The 19,328-nt window shown below is 52.8% G+C and overlaps 1 protein-coding gene across 2 annotated transcripts; it reads left to right on the plus strand.

Moving 5' to 3' along the window:
• Positions 1-60: 60 nt before the first annotated feature.
• MPI (mannose phosphate isomerase) lies at positions 61-18,943 on the plus strand. Of its 2 annotated transcripts, none has more exons than XM_084642415.1 (8): positions 61-80; positions 4,282-4,409; positions 5,153-5,353; positions 7,552-7,693; positions 8,504-8,686; positions 12,815-12,988; positions 13,640-13,848; positions 15,426-18,943. In XM_084642415.1, exons 3-8 carry the CDS (start codon positions 5,159-5,161, stop codon positions 15,642-15,644), a joined length of 1,122 nt encoding a protein of 373 aa, XP_084498541.1. In that variant the 5' UTR covers positions 61-80; positions 4,282-4,409; positions 5,153-5,158; the 3' UTR covers positions 15,645-18,943. The 2 variants fall into 2 exon arrangements, with proteins under 2 accessions (XP_084498541.1, XP_084498540.1); XM_084642414.1 differs by lacking the exon at positions 61-80 and adding an exon at positions 1,177-1,311.
• The last annotated feature ends 385 nt before the right edge of the window (positions 18,944-19,328 follow it).

Raw genomic sequence — 19,328 nt, forward strand, 5'->3', positions numbered from 1 at the left:
ACGTGACAAACAGAGTTTGTGACCTCACAAGCGGGGTGAACCCTAGCGCATGCGCCGCCAGGAGAAAGAGACGCGGCGAGGTTCGCGCGCGCGGGCGGGGCCCGTTGTAACGTCTGTCTGACGGCGCGCGGGAGTGTGCGCGTGCGCTCGAGTACCTGAGGGAGAGCGGGTTGCGCGCGTGGGGGCGGGGCCTGGCGTTACATGGGGGCGGGTGTGGTAGGACGGGAGGTTGCTACGGGAAGGGGGCGGCGCGCCTGGGAGGTTGTGCATACCTGGGGAAGTGGGTGGGCTACACAAACAATAGGCTACCAATAGTGGGGAAAGGGAAAGGGTTGGGCAGGTCGGGGTTTGCACACATGGGGCGGGTTGATATGGTGCGGAAGGGGGCTGCGCGCACTGGCGGGTTGCATATCCTCTGGTGGAGCGGACTGTGCACAAGGGGGGTTGCACACAGACTCCATAGAGTGGGGAAGGGGCCGCGCACGTATTAGGGGCGTTATACACATGCTGGTGTATATCGTGGGGAAGGGAACTGCACACGAGGTGGTTGCACACATGCTACGTGCTGTATATAGTGGGGACGGGGGCTTTGCACACAGGGGGTGTGTATAGTGGGGAAGAGGACTGCACAGGAGAGGGTTGTATATGTGTGGAGGGGGCTGTGCACACGGGTTTGCACGCATGCTTGTGTATATAGTGCGGAAGGGGGCTGTGCACACGAGGTTGCACTCATGGGGCTGTGTATAGTGAGGAAGGGGGTTGCATGTGGGGAGAGGGGCTGTGCATACGGGGGTGGCACACATCCTTGTGTATGTAGTGAGGAAGGGCGCTGTGCACACCGGTTGCACGCGTAGAGGTGTATATAATGGGGAGGAAGGCTGTGCACAAGGGGGGGCATATAGGGAGGAAGGGGATTGCATATGTGGGGAGAGGGGCTGTGCACGCAGGGGGTTGCCCCACACTATGGCAGGATGTATCTGGGGGAAGGGTTTCCCCCGCAGGAGCCCGCATGCACAGAGGAGGGTGTTTCCCATGTACTCAGGCGGACCCTGCCCGGGCTGGGTGAACAATGGGGCCGGCGCCACGCCTCCAAGTGGAACCCTGGTGGGGGGCTCGCGTGGCCCGACGACACCGGGCTCCGCCCCCTGCCCCCGGCGCTGCTGGGCTTCAGGCAGGGAACTACCTCTCCCAGCGTGCCCGGGCCGGGAGGGGCGTGGCCGCCGCTCCATCCCGGATCTCCCCTCGCTCGGCCGGCGGGGCGGTGCAGGCTGGGGAAGCGGGCACCAGGCGGAGCCATGGCGGAGCTGAGAGGTGAGCGGCGGCCGGGGCCGAGCCGCTCTGGCTGGGATGCTGGGCGGGTGGGTCCCATGGCCTTGGGGAAGGGGGTGGGCTCGAACCTGCCCCAGCTGCTCAGACACCCCCGTCCGGGGATGCGCCTTCCTCGCGGCAGCGTCTGGGGGCAGCGGCCGGCTCCCTGCAGAGCGGGGCACATGGCACCTCCTATGCCGGCAGGGAATCCGCCAGGTCACCGCCAGGCTCCTAGGCCAGGCGTCCCTGGGGCTGGGGTAGCACCGCCCTGGGTTCTGTGGGGGCGGGGCAGGACGCCTGGGTTCTATTCCTGGGTCTCACATGAAAGGTGTATTGATGGGGGGCGGAGAGGCAGGACTCCTGGGTTCTATTGGTGGGTGGGAAGGGAAGGTACAGGGGCAGGACTCCAGGCTTCTATTCCTGTCTCTGGAAAGGGATTGGGGTCCGTTGGTTTGTGGGGAGAGGCTGGGGGTCTGGACTCTTGGGTTCTATTCCTGAGTGCTGCTGATTTCCACATGTGGTGTTGGTGCAGCCTCTCCTCTGTACTTCTGTTTGTGTGTGGAAAATGGGTGTCATGGTCTTTGCCCACACCTCTGCCATCCACAAAACTGCCATGTGAGAGACAAACTCTGTAGCTCGCTGGTTCGGGCACTCTACAAGAAGGTGGGAGGTCCCGGGTTCTGGCCCTCTGCTCCAATCACTCTAATTATTTATCCACAATGGAACAGCTTGAACAGGAGAGACTGAGGGAGGCCCTATATATATATATAGGGTATATCAGACTATCCCATAGCTCAGTGCTTAGCACACTCTCCCAACAGGTGGGAGATGCCTGTTCATATCATTTCTTGTCAACATCTCCCATTGATAGTTATAGGTGGCCCCTCGCCTAGCATGCTGGCTTTTGTGGATCGCATTCTAAGGTGCCTATCTCCACTCATTGTATAGGAGCCTAGTGGCCCAACAGCTCTGTGGATCACAGTGTCGTTCCTGTGATTTTCTAGGTGCCATGTGTCGCTCCCACCCTCTCTGTCTGTCCAGGCTCTCCTGTGGTCCCCATCATTGTAGTATATGGAGTTAAATAAGGGTTGGGTTGGTTGTTGTTGTTTTGTTTTGTTTTTTTGATGAAAGCTTAAATTCTGCAGAAATCAGTGGCTTTGCTTACTCCACCCTCCTCTTCCTTGTCCCTTTCCACTTGTTAGGGAAAGTTTCCTGCTTAGCACTGGCAAGTAGAGTTTTCGAGGCCTACCAGGGATGCCAAGCCCTGCGTGAGCACTTGGTGAATCCAAGAACACAGGTTCAGCCAGGCCTGCAAAGTCTGCTTAGGACCCCGAAGATCAAAGATTCTGCCATCAGCAATGTGACTGACGCATGAGAAGGAGTGGAAGTCAGCTTACCTTCCCACAACTGTGTGGGCTGTGCGAATGGCAGTGTAAACACATTTTTGTCTGGCTCAGCAGGCATGACTCAAAGACAACGAGGCAGATCTGGGGTGTGAGGATGCCATATTTACCCAAAAAGAAAAGGAGGACTTGTGACACCTTAGAGACTAACAGATTTATTTGAGCATAAGCTTTCGTGAGCTTCATCTCACTTTATCGGATGCATTCAGTGGAAAATACAATATTTACACAGTCACACTTTAAACCATGTTGGGGAGGAGGTTTGGCCAGTTTTGGAGCTGGAGGCTCTTGGAATAGTTGAATGTCTTACACTGGGGCACAGATCTTTCACCGACATTTGTTGCTCTAAACTGAAATTGTCTCGTAGTGAAACATACTGGACTTGAGGTAGTGGACATGCGTAGAACTGGACTGTGTGGTGCTAGACCAGAGCATGTGGGTTTGGACTGGAGGGTATTGAGAAAACTAAGGCTCTAAAAGTATGAATGGTGTGGAGAAAATGAATAGGGAAGTGTTCTTTACCCCTTCATTTACCACGAACCAAAGGTCATCCAGTAACATTAATAGGCAGCAAGTTTAAAACAAACAGAAGGAAGTACTTCTTCACGCAACACACAGTCACTTTGTAGAACTCGTTGCCAAGGGATGTTATGAAGGCCAAAAGTATAACGGATCAAAAAAAAATTAGATAAGTTCGTGGAGGATTGGTCCTCCAATAGCCATTAGCCAAGATGGGCAGGGATGCAACCCCATGTTCTGGCATCCCTAAACCTGACTGCCAGAAGCTGGTACTGGATGATAGTGGGTGGATTGCTCTATAACTGTTCTGTTCATTCATTCCCTCTGAAACATCTGCCACTGGCCACTGTTGGAAGTCAGGATACTGGACTAGAGGGATCAGTGCGGCCTTTCTTATGCTCTTATGAGCTGACGTGGAGGAGCTGTAGAACCATGCCATTAGCATGTGCTCAATGCTGTGCAAAACACATCATCGCAGCTCCAAGGATCGTGTGTTCTAAATTAGAGACGCAGGACCATTCAGATCTATAAAAATGGTCTCTCCTGGGCCTCTAGGGGCTACTGTAATACAACTAATCCTAATAATCCATCGTTTTCTCTGGTGGATGTTGTTTAAAAGTCTTAATGGAAGAAGTGAGTTTTCAGGAGGGGAAAGTGGTTGGGTGTATGGGAGAGGAAGACTGCTCTGAGTATGAGGAACAGCATGGGAGGAAGCATGAGGATGAGTGTGGGAGAAGGACACAAGGCAGTTAGGGGCCAGGATAAGTTGTGCAGAGACCTAGAGATGGGGAGCTTGAATTTGATGGAGGAGCCGAAAGAGGAATGCGGATGGGATGCTGCATTGATCTGAGCGACAATATTTTGGAGGGTGCAGCTTCCCAGAGGGGAGAAGGTTGCAGCAGTGGAGGCAAGAGGGGGGGTCAAAGTACGGACAGGAATTTTAGCCGGGGGAGTCAGGTGGCTGGGATGTGGCAATGTCAGGCCATTTTGTGAGCTGGTGATTTTTGCCCAACGTGTCCTTGGATAACCCTTTGTTTTTGTGTTTGCTTAGTGTTTCCCCTGTCCTGCGTTGTGCAGAAATATGCCTGGGGGAAGATTGGTCTGGACAGTGAAGTGGCCAAGCTGCTGGCTAGCAGTGATCCACTGGCACAGATCGATCCAGACAAGCCATATGCTGAGGTAAGCCTCCAGCTCCCTCTCTCTGCCCTTCTTCTGTGACACAGGTTTTGCTGAGATCCCAGAGTCAGCCACTTTCCCTCCCCTGTCTCCACCCTCATGACTGAGGCCAAAAGTTGGCTTCTTCCTTTGGAACATTGCAGCTATTACACACATGAATAGAATCTATAGTGGCAAGTGTGCTCTTGATCCTCATGCTTCAAGGCATAAGCAGATCACCAGCTGAGGTCAGGCAGGAATTTGAATCCCTTTTCCTTGCACTTTGCTGCAGTGCAATGCTAACAGAGTGGGCAAAGGGGAAGGGGTGGGTGGGGATGGGGGACCTGGTCTTTGTTTGAAACATTGCATATCTGCTGCTGCGGGAGGCAGGGTACTGGACTGGATGGAATGGTGGTCTGCACCACTGTGGCAATTCTTGTGTTTCGAAAGGTACTGAGGAGAAGATCAAGATCAAGCCTGGCAGATCAGACCTCTGTATACTTTGACCTAGCTGGGAGATGAGGAAATAATTGTAGGTGGGTGGATGTGAGAGATGCGCTTAGAAACTAAGGGGGATGCTGATATTCAGTCTGAACTGTAGCAGGAAGCAAAAGCTGAGAATTCAAGTACAGACAACCCTACCTCCTTTCCCCCTCTCCTTGAACCTGTCTGTTTGGCCTATTTTGTAAGCCTGTCGAGAACCATGCTGGAGATGCTAATGGCTTTGTCTTGTCCCTCTTTTTCCATCCCACAAATGCCTGTTCCAGCTCTGGATGGGAACCCACCCCAGAGGCGATGCTGTTATTCTGGATAATCGAATTCCCCAGAAGACCTTAGGACAGTGGATAGGAGATAATCCTGGATGCCTGGGATCCAAGGTCAAGGAGACTTTCCAGGGCCAGCTGCCTTTCCTATTCAAAGTGCTGTCGGTTAACACAGCCCTGTCCATACAGGCCCATCCCAATAAGGTAAGAAGCTGTTCTGAACCCCCTCTGAGTGCACTTCTGGGGCCTTGCAGGCAGCCTCTCTGCAGATGTCCCTGATGTAAGCTATGCTGCTGAGCCAGGACTGCTGTCGTGGCATGATGCTCAGGAGTGCACCATGTTCATGGTCCCCTACCCACTGAGCTCTGGAACGGTTGCAGATGCTGCCAACACCTGGCTGTTGCACTCCATGCCCAGAGGCTGCTTGGTACCTGACAGAGCATAGCTAAAGACAGACCTTGCTCCAAAGCCAGTGCAGATACAAAAACAATCCCCCCTTAGAATCAGAGAATATCAGGGTTGGAAGGGACCTCAGGAGGTCATCTAGTCCAACCCCCTGCTCAAAGCAAGACCAATCCCCAACTAAATCATCCCAGCCAGGGCTTTGTCAAGCCTGACCTTAAAAATATCTAAGGAAGGAGATTCCACCACCTCCCTAGGTAACGCATTCCAGTGTTTCACCACCCTCCTAGTGAAAAAGTTTTTCCTAATATCCAACCTAAACCTCCGCCACTGCAACTTGAGACCATTACTCCTTGTTCTGTACCCTTCAACTTGCACTCATCCAGCCCCCCTGGGATGAGACGCATCTTGCTTCTCACCTGCATGGATGCCCCAAACGTGCTGTGGTGGCTGGAGGGGACGAACACGGCATGGCCTCTAGGTCTTGAGAAGGAGCCCTGCCATGTCACCATCAGGTCATATTGTATTTTGACCCCATTGGTCTCAATGGCTGTGACAGAGCATGGAGCACATGGCAGAGTAGCTCTATGTTAGAACAGGTCATTCAGTAAAACGCCTTCACTGCTTCTCCCAAGTTGCTTCCCTCAGTATAGGGACACGCCCAGTGTGATGCACAGAAATAAGAACAACGGGAACATAAGTGTCTGTTGTGTCCTCTGCACAATAGGCTACCGTTGAAATAGCACCCATCCAGGTGTAGTGTAAGGGTGAGGCCTAGGTGTCTACTTCAGCACCAGTCGTCTTTGACCTTTTGCCTGTTACAACTGGCCCAGTCAGGCCCCCTGAGCATCTAATGCCGGTCTGGCATGTTGAGCAGTGAGCCTGATCGGGCCCTGGCAGTGCTCCTATGTACACTGCTGCTTTGTGCGACTATGAATTGTAATAGCTTAATGCAGATCAGCCAGTGTGTGTTGTGTACAAGGGGCTTTAAACATAAGGCAACAGTTCTGTTGGTCATAAACTTTTTTTAAAAGCTCTTTGTACAAAACCTAAATACTGGGCTTGAATCAGCCACTGGGTGTCGTGGCCAGCTCTGACTGCTCGTTTGAGGAGCTGTTGTATTACTCTGTAACAAGAAGAGGGCATGAGGGCAATAAAACATTCCTTTTGCGTCATAAGGCTAGGCCCTCGCCCCTGAGATGTTTGTTCTCCACCCATTTCCTGGGGAGGAAATAACTGAATGAAGCACGGGAGAACGACTACGCTCCTCTTGGGCAGAGCATGGGGCTGGAGCTCTCGCTGAGGGGTGTTAAGTGCTATGATCTCAGCAACTGGTTCCCATCTGATATCAAAAAGCAGCTTTAAATTAGAAATGCAGAAAGAGTCATTTGACAGGAAGCCTTCAGCTCAGCAGCAAGTGCCAATGCCTACTACCGAGCCCCCTCTATTCAGCCTGGTGAGAAGTGCACAGCGGACTAAACGCAGGGGACATCAGCCCAGCCCTTGCTAGCCTGTGCTTGTATCCCAGATCTCCTTGGTGCTGCAGTGTTGCCATGTCTGCTTACTGCACCTGCATTTCCTCAGCGTCCTGTGTTTTTAAATGTGCAGTTGCGGTGCTGAAGTGTCCTGGGGGGGGGGGGGGCGCAGCAGTGGGCAGAGAAGAGAGGTAGGTGGGGGGATTCAGTGGGAATGTTTCACTGGTTGGGCATTTGGGCTAAAGCCTGGTATGTAGCTAGCCGTAGCCCCTCTCTGGGAAGCCACGAAGATGGTGCAGTGAGGGAGCCCAGGGAGTGAGAATTCTGCCTGGGATGAGTCACTCTGACCCCTGGGGCAGGACTGGCTCTCCTCATTGAATCCATTTGCTGGCATACCCGAAGCCCTGTGGGATCTCTTTCCCCAGGATGCAGCCTCCCAGCGCGTGAGCTGGCGAGGAGGGACCTAGTTGTTGAGGGGGGATCACCCGGGCTTTGACTCTTCTTGTCCTCGTCTCTCCTCTCTAGGAGCTGGCGGGGAAGCTTCACGCCCAGTTTCCTGAGCACTATCCAGATGCCAATCACAAGCCAGAGATGGCCATTGCGCTGACCCCATTCCAGGGCATGTGTGGCTTCCGGCCCGTGGAGGAAATTGTGGCTTTTCTGCAGAGTAAGCACCAGGTGGTGCTGCTGGCTGGGGATGTGCTGGGCAGGGCAGGAGAGTGGGGCTAAAGAGCTCCCAAGCTTGGGACTGCCGACTAAGAGGAAGGGTCAGATGCTATGGTGGCGGGGTGGGGCAAAAGGGGAGGGCTGAGCACTTGCAGGGGTTAATAAGATCCCCTTCAATGTATCTCTGAAGCTGGGCTGGGTATATCATCCTCCAGCCCCTGGCGGTGGCCCTCCAAGCAGAGCCCTGCAGGGAGGAGAAATGCCAATGCATAAGGCCCCAGTCTTGCACTCCCCTCTCACTGGGCCTGCCTGCAGGGGGCTGATCACTCCGACTGACCAGCCGTGATTATGGGGGCTGTTCCATTGCTGAGCCCCTCGCCCCCCCAGGGGAAGCTGCCCTTGCCGGATGGCAGGAGCAGCACATTTGCTGCCCTAGCTTCGTAATGCAGAACATCACCTGGGATAAGGCTCAGCGGAGCAGCTCGGAGACACTAAGCCAGCCTGGACCTGGGGCTAGCACCTTCATGTTGGCAGTTACTGTATCCCTTCTACAGGCTTTTCAAACACAGGTGCCTAAAACAGAGATTTAAATGCCTAAGTGTGCACCAGAGTGCAAAGCTGGGCCCTGGGAAGGCAGGGATGGGGCAGGGGCTCCTGGCTTCTATGGCCAGCTCTGTGACCCTAAGCCAGACGCTTTATAAAAGGGGGCGTGGTGTTAGCAGCCCATTCCTGTGGGGGTAGCTGAGTGGGTGGGTTTGCCCCTGCTATCCTACCCCAGCCTGGGCCCCTGACGGGCATCTGCCCTTTGCAGAGGTCCCCGAGTTCCGGGCGCTGATCGGCAACGTGGCAGCGGAGCAGCTGGAGCGCAGCGTGTGCAATGACCCCCGGGGCGTGTCTGCTGCGCTGCGGATCTGCTTCACCAGAATGATGAAGAGCGAAAAGAAGGTCTTTGTGGACCAGCTGAACATGCTGGTGAAGAGGATTTCCCAGGAAGGTTTGTTCGGCGCCTGCCCGTGACATGGAGAGCCCCGCGTCCCGGGGGTGGGGTATATGTGTGTCAGGGATGTGGCTGTCTCTTCTTCCTGTCCGTCCAGGGGGAGGAAAGTCCCTTGGAGCTGGGACGACTCAGAGGCTACCTGCATGGATCCTTGCCCCATGCTGACCCTGGCAATGCCCTGGATTAGTGAAGGGGATGGAGCTGCCATGGATCTTTGGTGGCAAGCAGGCGTCTTGGAGTGGATAAGAGGGGGCAGCATCTTTGTGGTTACTGACTGGCTCTCGCTGTCAGGGCTTTTAACAACGCCCTGGGTGGGTGGGTGATCATATTGGGTGTAATGTCTGGGTTCGCTAGGGGGATGCTGCAGGTGGAGAGGGCATGACACACAGGACAGAGTGCATTTTTCACTGCCAGCTCCTCCCCAGCTCCAGTCTTTGGACTATCCCTCCCACAGTGCAGCCGACCAACCTTGCTCCAGAATAACCAAGGGCTGTGCCCTTTACTTCCTGGTGTTTGGTCTCGTGGGTGCTAGCTGAGTCTGTTACATTGTCCGCCACCTCCCTGCAGGAACAGCACCATCTCCCCCTGCCATTCCAGTCCAGGCAGAGCGCCTTGGGGAAAGCAGGTTCACCATCAGAGGCAGGAAACGTCCCCTGAAGTGCACACAACCTCCGAGCTCTACGCTGCTTTGCTCATGTAGGAGAGACCTAGCTGTCTGCTGGTTGGCCAGTGACAGTCTGTGAAATGGGGAGTGGCTACAGGATGCACCTGTCCTGTAGAGCCCCCTGCTGGCCAAACGTGGCTTGCTGCCATTCCCTGCCTCAGTTTCCATTCACCAGGGTTTCCTGTCTGTCCTGGACATTCGTGGATTAATCCTCTGGTTGGGTCACTCTGAGTTCATTCCCCTTCTGGGGTAACAAATGTCCAAACAAAGTTCTTTTGCCTAACTTGGGCTCCTCTTCAGCCTGCCTTCTGGGCTCCCTTTATCCCCGAGTGGAGAGACCCAAAGTGCTGACTCCCAAGCCACTTCCCTGGTGTCCTTCCAGCCGAAGTCAGGACTTGCTCCCTAGAGTTCCTTCACCAAACTAAATTCCCTGCCCCTTGTGAGGCCTGGTGTTTATCAGGCTGCCACCTGACTCCCACTGGGAGGCAGCTAATTGTGGCCTAGGCAGGGCTGATTGAACAGGGCTGGCTAGCATCTGGCCTTTAAAGGGGCAGGCCATCCTGGAACAGGAGCTTTATGAGACAGAGCCCCCGAGCCTGACCATATTCCCTACCATACAACCCCTGAGAGGACGGATCAGCTGAGCGCACGGTGGGGTATGTGGTCCCTGACTGCTTGGGGGTGTTAAAGATCCTAAGTCACTTGTGAGACGCATGTGTAGCCCTAGCATCCTGACAGCGATCGGTCTTGGGTCCCTACGCTCCGCCCTCTGACTTTTACCTGAGTGTGACACCTCTTCATTGCCTGCCCTGGGAAGCTTTGCTGGTGTTCGCGTTCCCAAAGTGGCTGCAGTTCAGCCCCTCCCTCTGTATTTGTACAGGCGCTGTGTAAGTTGCCCTGGAGCGATACCACCACGAAAGGCCTCTGATTTGTGAGTTCAGCACTGAACATGAGTAACGTTATGGCTTGGGGACAACACCAGGGGCTTCAGATCCCTCCCTGTGCATAGTTTATCCAGTAAAAATAAACTGAGTGGAGCAGCCATGTGGGCCTGGAGGGCGCATGTGTATTTATAACCAAAGAGTAACAAGCATGGAGAGGATTTTGCCTCCTGCCCTCCCTGCACCAGCAGGGCAAAGCTCTGAGTGTTCTTGGCAGGAGCTTGTTCTATCCCAGCGTGGTCTTTCCCGTCAAGGCTGATCTGCTCCTTGAACCAACCCAGCAAGTGTTTGCCCGACAAGCAGTAGGAGAGGAGCGTCCGTCTGTGTGACATGGCCCACAACCATGAGTGAGGGCAGACTGTCAAGAAGCAGGGTGCAAATCCCAAATTAGCTGTGAGTCCTATACATAGATTTCACCAACCACCTAACAAGTGTGAACTCGTAAAGCCTTAAAACAGCCTTAACATGGAGTCTCTGACACTGGGGCACTCCAGTTTGTCTTGCAAACCGGTCTTTGTGATACAAGCTCCCTTGCGCCCAAAATCCCAACAATATTCAGGTTACTCCCAGTCACTTATCCCAGGTCAATTTTACCTTAGATCTCTTACCAGAGGCAATGCTTGTAGCCAGTCCTGTGATTAACTAAAGATTTATTAACTAGGAAAAAGAAATGAGCTATTTACAAGGTTAAAGCAGGTAAACATACACGAGTTACAGGTTTAGGTTTCAAAAGGTAACAGACACGTGCTGTAATATGCAAGCTCTATATGTCCTTTAGGGCTAACCCAAGTCATAGCATGCTTATGCCTATGCTTAGAATTATTGCCCTCTCTGAATTCCAGGCAGCATAGTCATAACAATTCCTCCTTGGCAGGGATTTTTATGCCCTTCCCCCAGCTTTGAAGCTGTGATGGGATGCGGGCTTGTGCATATCCCCTCTTCATGGGTGTGGGGGGAGCAATCGCCAAAGTCTTTTGTTGACTGATGTTCCACAATGGCTTGTCTGGTGTCTAGAGGCCAGGCTGGGGAGAGATGACACCTCTTGTGGTAAACTGGCACTTCACACTTGGTGATGTCTCTCCTTACTGTCCCTCCTTTTTTTCTTTTTATTTTACACTTCTAGCACACACCCATTACCTTATACCATGGGGTACAGATACTACAAGTAGGATTAATGCAGGCAGCAGCCTGCAAGCATTCCACACAATCTAAACACTAATCTCATTCTTATAATTCTTGTATCTGTTTTCACTATCGTAACCCACAGGGAGCCAGACTGGTTTCCAGCTCTGCATTTGTCAGTGTGCAGTGAGGCCTGCACCTTGGCATGAGTTGGCACCTGGTCTGCCAGGCTCACACTGCCCTCCCCCAAGCTTATGCCAGATCTTCGGCAGTCTCTCTTTCCTCCAGGTTGCTGGGGCTCTGTCGGGGAGGCTCCCAGAGCGGAAATACAAAGGAGCCCTTTTATGCCAATGGAGGGGAAGTGCGAGCCAAGCCAAAGAGGCCTCCTTTCTAATGAAGGAGTTTCAGGCCAAGTGAGGTTGCCCCAGTCTCTGCTCGAGCAGGAGCGGGGAGGAGGATCAGCTCCAAAAGGCCATTCTTGGATGCGGGAGAATGCCCCTCCTGACCTGCTGCTCCCCACTGGAAGAGGAGGGAGGGGCTGGAGTGGGAAATGTGGGGAAGGAGATATGGAGATGAGTATCTGTCCCTGGATGCCCACCTTCTTCCTCTCCTTCCCTGGGAGGACTGGGACATGAGAAAGAAAGGATGGAGCCCCTGGATGCTGGGGAGAGTGCGGCATGTGTGTGGAATGGGCAGGTGGGCAGAGGGCTTTGGAAGTGGAGTGAAGGGGTAGGTCCAGGTGTGTGGTGATGTATCGTAGCTGGCAGGGTCTGTGTCTGGGGTGGTGGGGAGTAAGCATTTCTGCTATCCAGGAGATGCCCCTGTGGGAGAGAACAGGCCACTAGCAGCCTCTCTCCACCATGATCAATTGTTGGGTTTAGTGAGACAGGGTGGGGTGGGTGGCCTGTGATCTACCGGAGGTCAGGCTAGGTAATCAGTTCCTTCTGGCCTTATACTCTGACTATATGATCCCGCTGTCCCCAGACAGTGGCATGGGAAAAGCCAGCCAGCCCACCCATCTCTCCCCTAGAGCAGAGCCTGGGGACATTGGACCCTGTCTCTCTGGAAGTGGATGGATCTGGGTGAGGCTCATGTGGCTAATCAGGTCTGACTCATAACCACACCCAGGCAGGTTGAATCCCTCATTGGCCACCTGTCCTCGCTCAGCTCATCTCTGGGGATCTGGAGGGACTCAGATGTGCAGCCGGAAATGTCCAGGCCTGCCCTGGCCTCCTGATGAGGAGGGTTTGGGGAACCCCAAAGCCGTTGACACCTGACCCCTGGGCTGGCAGCACTGTACTGCCTCCGCTAGCGGGCTGTAAGCAAAGCAGGGGCTCTCGCAGAAGGGACTAAGTTGTGGGGCTGCTGCTAACCTGGCTTTGCCCTTGTCCCCCACAGTTGCTGCGGGGAAGGACACCTCGGGGAGCAGCGGGAAGCTGCTGCTGCAGCTGCACTCGCAGTTCCCGGGAGACATCGGCTGCTTTGCCATTTACTTCCTGAACCTGGTGATGCTGCAGCCAGGAGAGTCCATGTTCCTGGGAGCCAACGAGCCTCATGCCTACCTCTATGGAGGTGAGTTTGACTGCCGGCTGGGCGGGTGTGTTCCCATGCCTAGCCAATGCTATTGAGACCGTTCTGAATAATAGCATTTGTGATTCCACTCATCGGTGGATAGTGGCTCCTATAATGGGATGGGCACTTTGTAACCCTGGCTACGGTAAGGCTGCCGCTGCCAATCATCATGATCCATGACTTATGCTGATCTCCAGGTTACACCTTATCTCAAGCTCCCTGCCTTGGCCATTGTGGGACCCGGGATACCAAACTAGGTGGCTCGTTGGCCTTTTCCAGTGAGGTCGCCACTAAGTGTCTCCACGGACAATGGAGTGAGAGGCTGCCGCTCGGATCGTGCTTTCTGATGTGTTGTGGAGGGAGGTGTTTCAGGCTCAATGTTGCCACCTGCTCCCCTACCCCATAGGTGCCCAGCCTGGCATTGACAGCAGCTGTTTGTGGGGTGTGGGGAGGAAGTGTTCTCTTACTCAGTGTCTCTGAGATGATGGGATGGCACGTTTCCCTGAGCCAGGCATCCCTAGTCTCTCCCGCTGTGAAGGGACGAAGGCTTTTCCTCCTGCCTGGAGCCTGCTGGAGCCGAGTTCAGACACCTGGCTTCTGATCGGGAGGGTCCCACCTTCTTGCACTGACACTGTGCTCCTTGCTCCCCAGACTGCATCGAGTGCATGGCATGCTCCGACAATACCGTGCGAGCCGGCCTGACGCCCAAATTCATTGACGTGCTCACCCTGTGTGAAATGCTGAACTACAACCCAGCGCCCAGCAGCTCCAAGGTCTTTGCCCCCACACAGAGCCGCTTGGATCCCTGTGTCTACCTCTATGACCCGCCTGTGCCAGACTTCACCGTCATGAAAATAGAGGTGAGTGGGGACCCTGGATCAGCAAATTAACTGGGGGAAAAGGGGGTCTAGTAGCAGCATCAGACAGACTGCCACATCTCCTCCAACGGGAGCAAACAGAGACAGCATCCTTGCCTTTGGATCTCTCTAGCAACTTCTCCATTCCTCTCAACGAGCAGCAGTAAGTGGCTTTGCAAAAAGCTAAAGCTACACCTAAGCCTCCCTTGCCAAAGGCCATGTCACTGTGACGTGGGGTGGGAGGGAAGAGACTCCTTCCCAGTCAAGGAGTGGGAAAAAAACACATCAGTTGGGTTGCCCATTAACATCCAACTCTTATCCCCTTCCCCCCCAATGCTTTGACCTGAGATGAGATCACTGCATCCCCTCCCCAGCCTGTCGGAGTTCCCCCTTCCCTCCCACCTCCTGTACTAGAGGTAGGATCATGGGGTCAGCTCAACTGGGACAAGCCACACTGTGCTACTTTGAGACCATAAGGCGCTGGGATAAGGAGATCAATGATACTCAGACCTCAGTGGTTCAGTACCCACATTAGTGACCAACGTTACCCAAAAGACGCACAGTAGTACCTGGTTATAATACTATATTTAAACAGTATGATGGGAAATATGTAGGTTCTTTAATATATATTATTCTCACAGCAAATAAGTTAATAACTTAGTGCAAGTTGATAACTTAATTGGTTAATAACATAGTAAAAGCATCCTGATTGGTTAATAACGTAGACTGGCTAATAATTAAATCACAGCGTTTTAATATCAGGCCCTGCAGAGAGCCCCAGGAGACATGAAAGAGCCACTTGCAGCTCCTGAGTATCACTGGACTCAGCTAGCTGGCTCTGGGACAGATGATGGTGTGTGTCTACCCATCCTGCCCCCTGAAGCCAGAGTGTCCCATGTCCTCCAGGGAGCTTTGCCTTCTATGCCTCTGGGTCCTGCTCCATTTCCCCCTCCTCCATCCTGCTGCTGCGCTGGTGTTGACAAGTTTCACTTTGCTTTGAATGCAGGGCTGGGGGAGATACGCCCACCCCTTTCCTGGGTCACATGTTATCAGCCAAGCCCCAGTCTGAGCAGCACTAGGAGGTGCTAAACAGAGCAAGCCGCTCTCTTTGCTCAGTGCTTGGCATGGTGTCAGAGCTAGAAGGCCGCGCAGAGCTGAGACCTGGGGGTGTTTAGCTAGGCCTCGTGCTCTCACTTGAGGGAGGTAATGACAGGCTGCACCGCTGTTGGTTTTCCCCTCTTCCTGCTGTGCTCTACCATTCACTTGTCTCCCTCCCTCTCCTGGTGCTGTCTCAGCTGCACGGGCATCGCTGCACCATCTTTGGCTGCTCACCTCTCAACCGGGTGCTAGAGACTGACTCCAACATCTGGAGCTTGGCCGCTCTCAGTTATGCTGTGATCTCCCAGGGCTCATGGGGCTTGGGCTGCTGTGAGCAGAGGCAGGCTCCAGAGAGAAGTCACTGGGCAATGGGTCGTCTGAGGTACAAGTACAAGTGCCTCCTATGTCCTTGAGGAGGCAGAAACTTGGATCGGAATTTGAGCCCAGATTTGGTTTCCATGGCAAATGTGTTTCCACTGCAGATTCCCTCCGCTATTAAGCTGTACCTCATCTCAGCCATCGACTCTGCCAGTATCCTGCTGGTGATCCAAGGCACGGCCGTGGGCACCTCCACCGCCGCCATTTCTGAAATGACCCTGCGCCGGGGCTCAGTGATCTTCATCTCCGCCAACGAGAGCGTCTCCCTGCACCTGTCCTCCCTGGATGGAATGCTGCTCTTCCGAGCCTGCTGCCTCCTCTAGCCTGGGACGCTTGGCACCTACCCTGCTGTGACTCCACGTAGAATAGATAGAAACTGGTCTGCGCAAACTAGACTTGCGCATGATGGGTTAGCTTGAAACTTGCCCACAAACCACTGTGTCCAAATCCAAAGCAGCAGGGTCCCAATCTGTAGAAGCAGCAACTCCAACTCCCATCCCCTGACTTGCCTCTCTCCAGCTCCCAGCATTAAATGACGTGCTGGGAGGAAGAGTCCATTTCCTTCCCCCCTCCCATTATATAACACTATAGCGGCAGCTGCTCTCATGTCTGCTCCAAGCGGATCTGGAGAGCAGTAGGTGAGTTTCCCTAACACAGTGCATCCTGTAGTGCCAGCAGAGCATTACCTGCCCGGTGACATCTCCTTTTGGGCCCAAGTGGGCCATGGAGTTGTAGCTGGAAGGGGGTAGGGAGAGCGTGGTTGGGATTTGTATGGTGGTAAGATAGCTCCAGAAGGGACTCCGACCACAACTGGAAAGCACAGTACTGCAAGGGAATGCTGTGCCAGCCTGCCCGGGGGGAAGCCATAGAACAAGATTGTTCGGTTGTTGCAGGAAACTCTCCATGCTTTTTCTCCTAGCTCGTCAATTTCCATGCCTAGCGATGCAGTTTCAAGCCCCGTGATCCCCTGTTAGCAGTGGAGCTTACCCTTTTAGCTGGGAGGAGACTAGTCCCCAGCCATAAGCAGATTCCTGTGCTGTGCAGGGGAGAGATGCTCCCATGAACTCTGTTGAAAGGTTCCATCTCAAGTGGCCTTGATCATCTTGCTGTCTTGTATTTGAAATAGGTGCTGGGTATAATGGAGAACTCATGTGGTGCTCGCCCCAATCTGTCCTAAGCAGTTCCTGCATCAGATAGGCTGACAAGTGGGATTGAATCTGTGGCCTGTCAAAGTCTCCTCTGTGCCTGCCACATGCTAGCATTATTGACTCACTTTCATGAACAGCAAGTGCATCCGCAAACCCATCAGCCAGCAAACCCTCTCTCCCATGTGCCCACTTTACTGAGGCCCCTGATCCTTGGCCTAAAGCCTTAGTTTGGAGATGGGTATTAGACACTCCACAGCTGCTCTTCCAAAGGCTGCAGCACCTGACCCATCCAGTTGTTTCTGGGGATGATAGTTATTCCATTGTGTGCACGTGCAAATTACCCATTTCTCCTAGAGGTAGAGTGTGGGGGAGAGTCAGGGGTGGAGTAAGGCTTATAGAGAGCCCAAAGTGACCACATGTGCTTTTGGCAATTAAAGGGGAAGGGTGTGTGTGTGGGGGGGGGGGGGGGGGGCACAATGCAAAGCTGTGCTGGATCAGCCAGACTCTTTATGCAGGCCTTCCTCTACCACTGCCAACAGAATTGCCTTGGGCTTAAACTTCCTATCTTCATAACAACAAATGAAGTGGGGGCTGTGAGAATTCCCCTCCCTCCCCCTGTAAATTCTGCCACAGCAAGGCACATTCCCTAAAGCAAGATTGGGGGGGGGGGGGGCAAACTGTGCACTTTTAAGACTGGTAAGGGGCTATCCTGCTCTGAAGCAGGCATCTCTGAGAATAGTTGGATGCAGAAGCTGTGGTGGTGAGGAATTAGAGTAATGGTCAGCATCAGAGCTCCTGAGTTTTATTCCTGCTTCTGCCTCACTGTAGGATTGTCAGCAAGTCACTTAACTTCTGTACCTCCATTCCTTTACCTGCAAAATGAGAATAACTGATCTACCTCACAGGAGTGTTGAGGCTGCATGGATGAATGTTTGAAGTGCTTGGAACTCCTTGGCTGAAATGTGCTATGATGTTATCCTTGCCCTTTGCTGGGGCATGAGGAAACGGTCTTAGCTGGAACTGTGTTCAGATTGCTGGAGATAGTGTTGAAGGGGGAAGCTTAAAGGGTGGTTAGTTCAGTTTGCTGGACCCAGTGCTGAAGGGGGAAGCTCAAAGGGTGGTTAGTTCAGTTTGCTGGACCCAACAGGTTGCTCTTGCTAGATTTCATTGTTGGTTAGCCATGACTCCCATGTTCATATGCTAGTGCTATCAGTTATATAGGGCCAGGCTTTCTACAGCCCAGTACTCTGTCCTGGCAAGATTGTGACACTACCAAAGCCTGGTGCTATTTCAGTGTGCCTACAGCTATAGATATTGGCTGGATGTTAGACTATAACAGGAGAGGTCATCCCTCCAGGGAGTGGTTGGCTTAAGCTTCCAGATAGCAGTTGCTGGCATTTTTGGTGGGAAGTGACCTGGTTGCATCATTCCACAAGAGAAGAGATGTGCACCCACAGTGCTAACGTTAAGGGTAGCTTAGGTGTGGTTTGTTCACATCTTAATGGCAGTCCCAATGTGTAGCCCTTAAACGGCCTTTGTTCCCATTGTGGTGTCTAGGTCAGGCAGCACCATAGTGCCATCAGTATTAAAGAATTCACTTTAGTTTTCTAAACCCAGAATGATCTGCTGTGAACACACAGGCTGCAGCAGCCAGCTGTGGTGATAAACTTCCATTTGTGGAGTTGATCCTTGTTCTTTCACCTGCCTGTTGCTCATTTCAATCTTTTAACCATAGAGACTCAGCCAGGGCTCCGTCCCTCTTCAGTTCCTTGTTCCATGGGGGTGTGGTTCATCTATCACTTATCAGATTAATCTAGGTTAAGTACCTTGGGACCCAGTGAGAATTACATAGCATCAAACTCCACTCCAGTGGCATAATCCCCCCTTTGTTTGGCTTTAAGGAAAAGCTCCTATTTTGATGTAATATTTTAGGCAATTCCTCTGTTGAGAGGGGAACACAGTGTTGTTGTAGAATGAAGCTGTGCTCTTAACTTGATTCATTCTGGAGCCCCAAGAGTTAAATAGCTTCAGAGGGGTAGCCATGTTAGTCTGGATCTGTAAAAGCAGCAGAGAGTCCTGGGACACCTTATAGATTAACAGACATATCAGAGCATGAGCTTTTACTACATTGGATGCATGGAGTGGAGAGTTAAATAGGCTCTGTGGGGGTGGGGAGAGAGAAGGAAAGCTGAGGAAAGAACTGAACCCTAGGAGGAGCTAGCCTTAGGCATATAACCTGTATTTATGAACCACTGGTGAGTGAGACTTTTCTTCCAACACACCTGGCTGTGCTGGTTTGACTTGTCCACCATGTGCTGCTCTATCAAGAGCTATAAATCCATTTAGCAGGGTGGCACAGGTGGGGCACCAGTGACAAAGAACCATGCAGCATGGTATGTCAACAGCTAGGGTATATTCATGGACTGGAATGTTGTAACAAAGAGGAATAAATAAAGAGTCACTGCAGAAGACAAGCCCTGGTCTGCACTTTATTTCAAAATGGGTATTAGGAAGATAACCAAAATGTGCCTGTGACCCCTGGAAGAGGAGGGTATTCTCTTACCCAGGATCAAAGCTCTGAGCAGTCCCCCACCTACTCCTTGCTTATAGAAAAGGAGTACTTGTGGCACCTTAGAGACTAACCAATTTATTTGAGCATAAGCTTTCGTGAGCTACAGCTCACTTCATCCGATGTTGATGTTGCATCCGATGAAGTGAGCTGTAGCTCACGAAAGCTTATGCTCAAATAAATTGGTTAGTCTCTAAGGTGCCACAAGTACTCCTTTTCTTTTTGCGAATACAGACTAACATGGCTGTTACTCTGAAACCTGTCCTTGCTTATAGTACTTCATGCCAGTC

This window comes from Lepidochelys olivacea, assembly GCF_965140295.1.
Source record: "Lepidochelys olivacea isolate rLepOli2 genome assembly, chromosome: 10".
In the NCBI taxonomy this organism is placed as follows: Eukaryota; Metazoa; Chordata; order Testudines; family Cheloniidae; genus Lepidochelys; species Lepidochelys olivacea.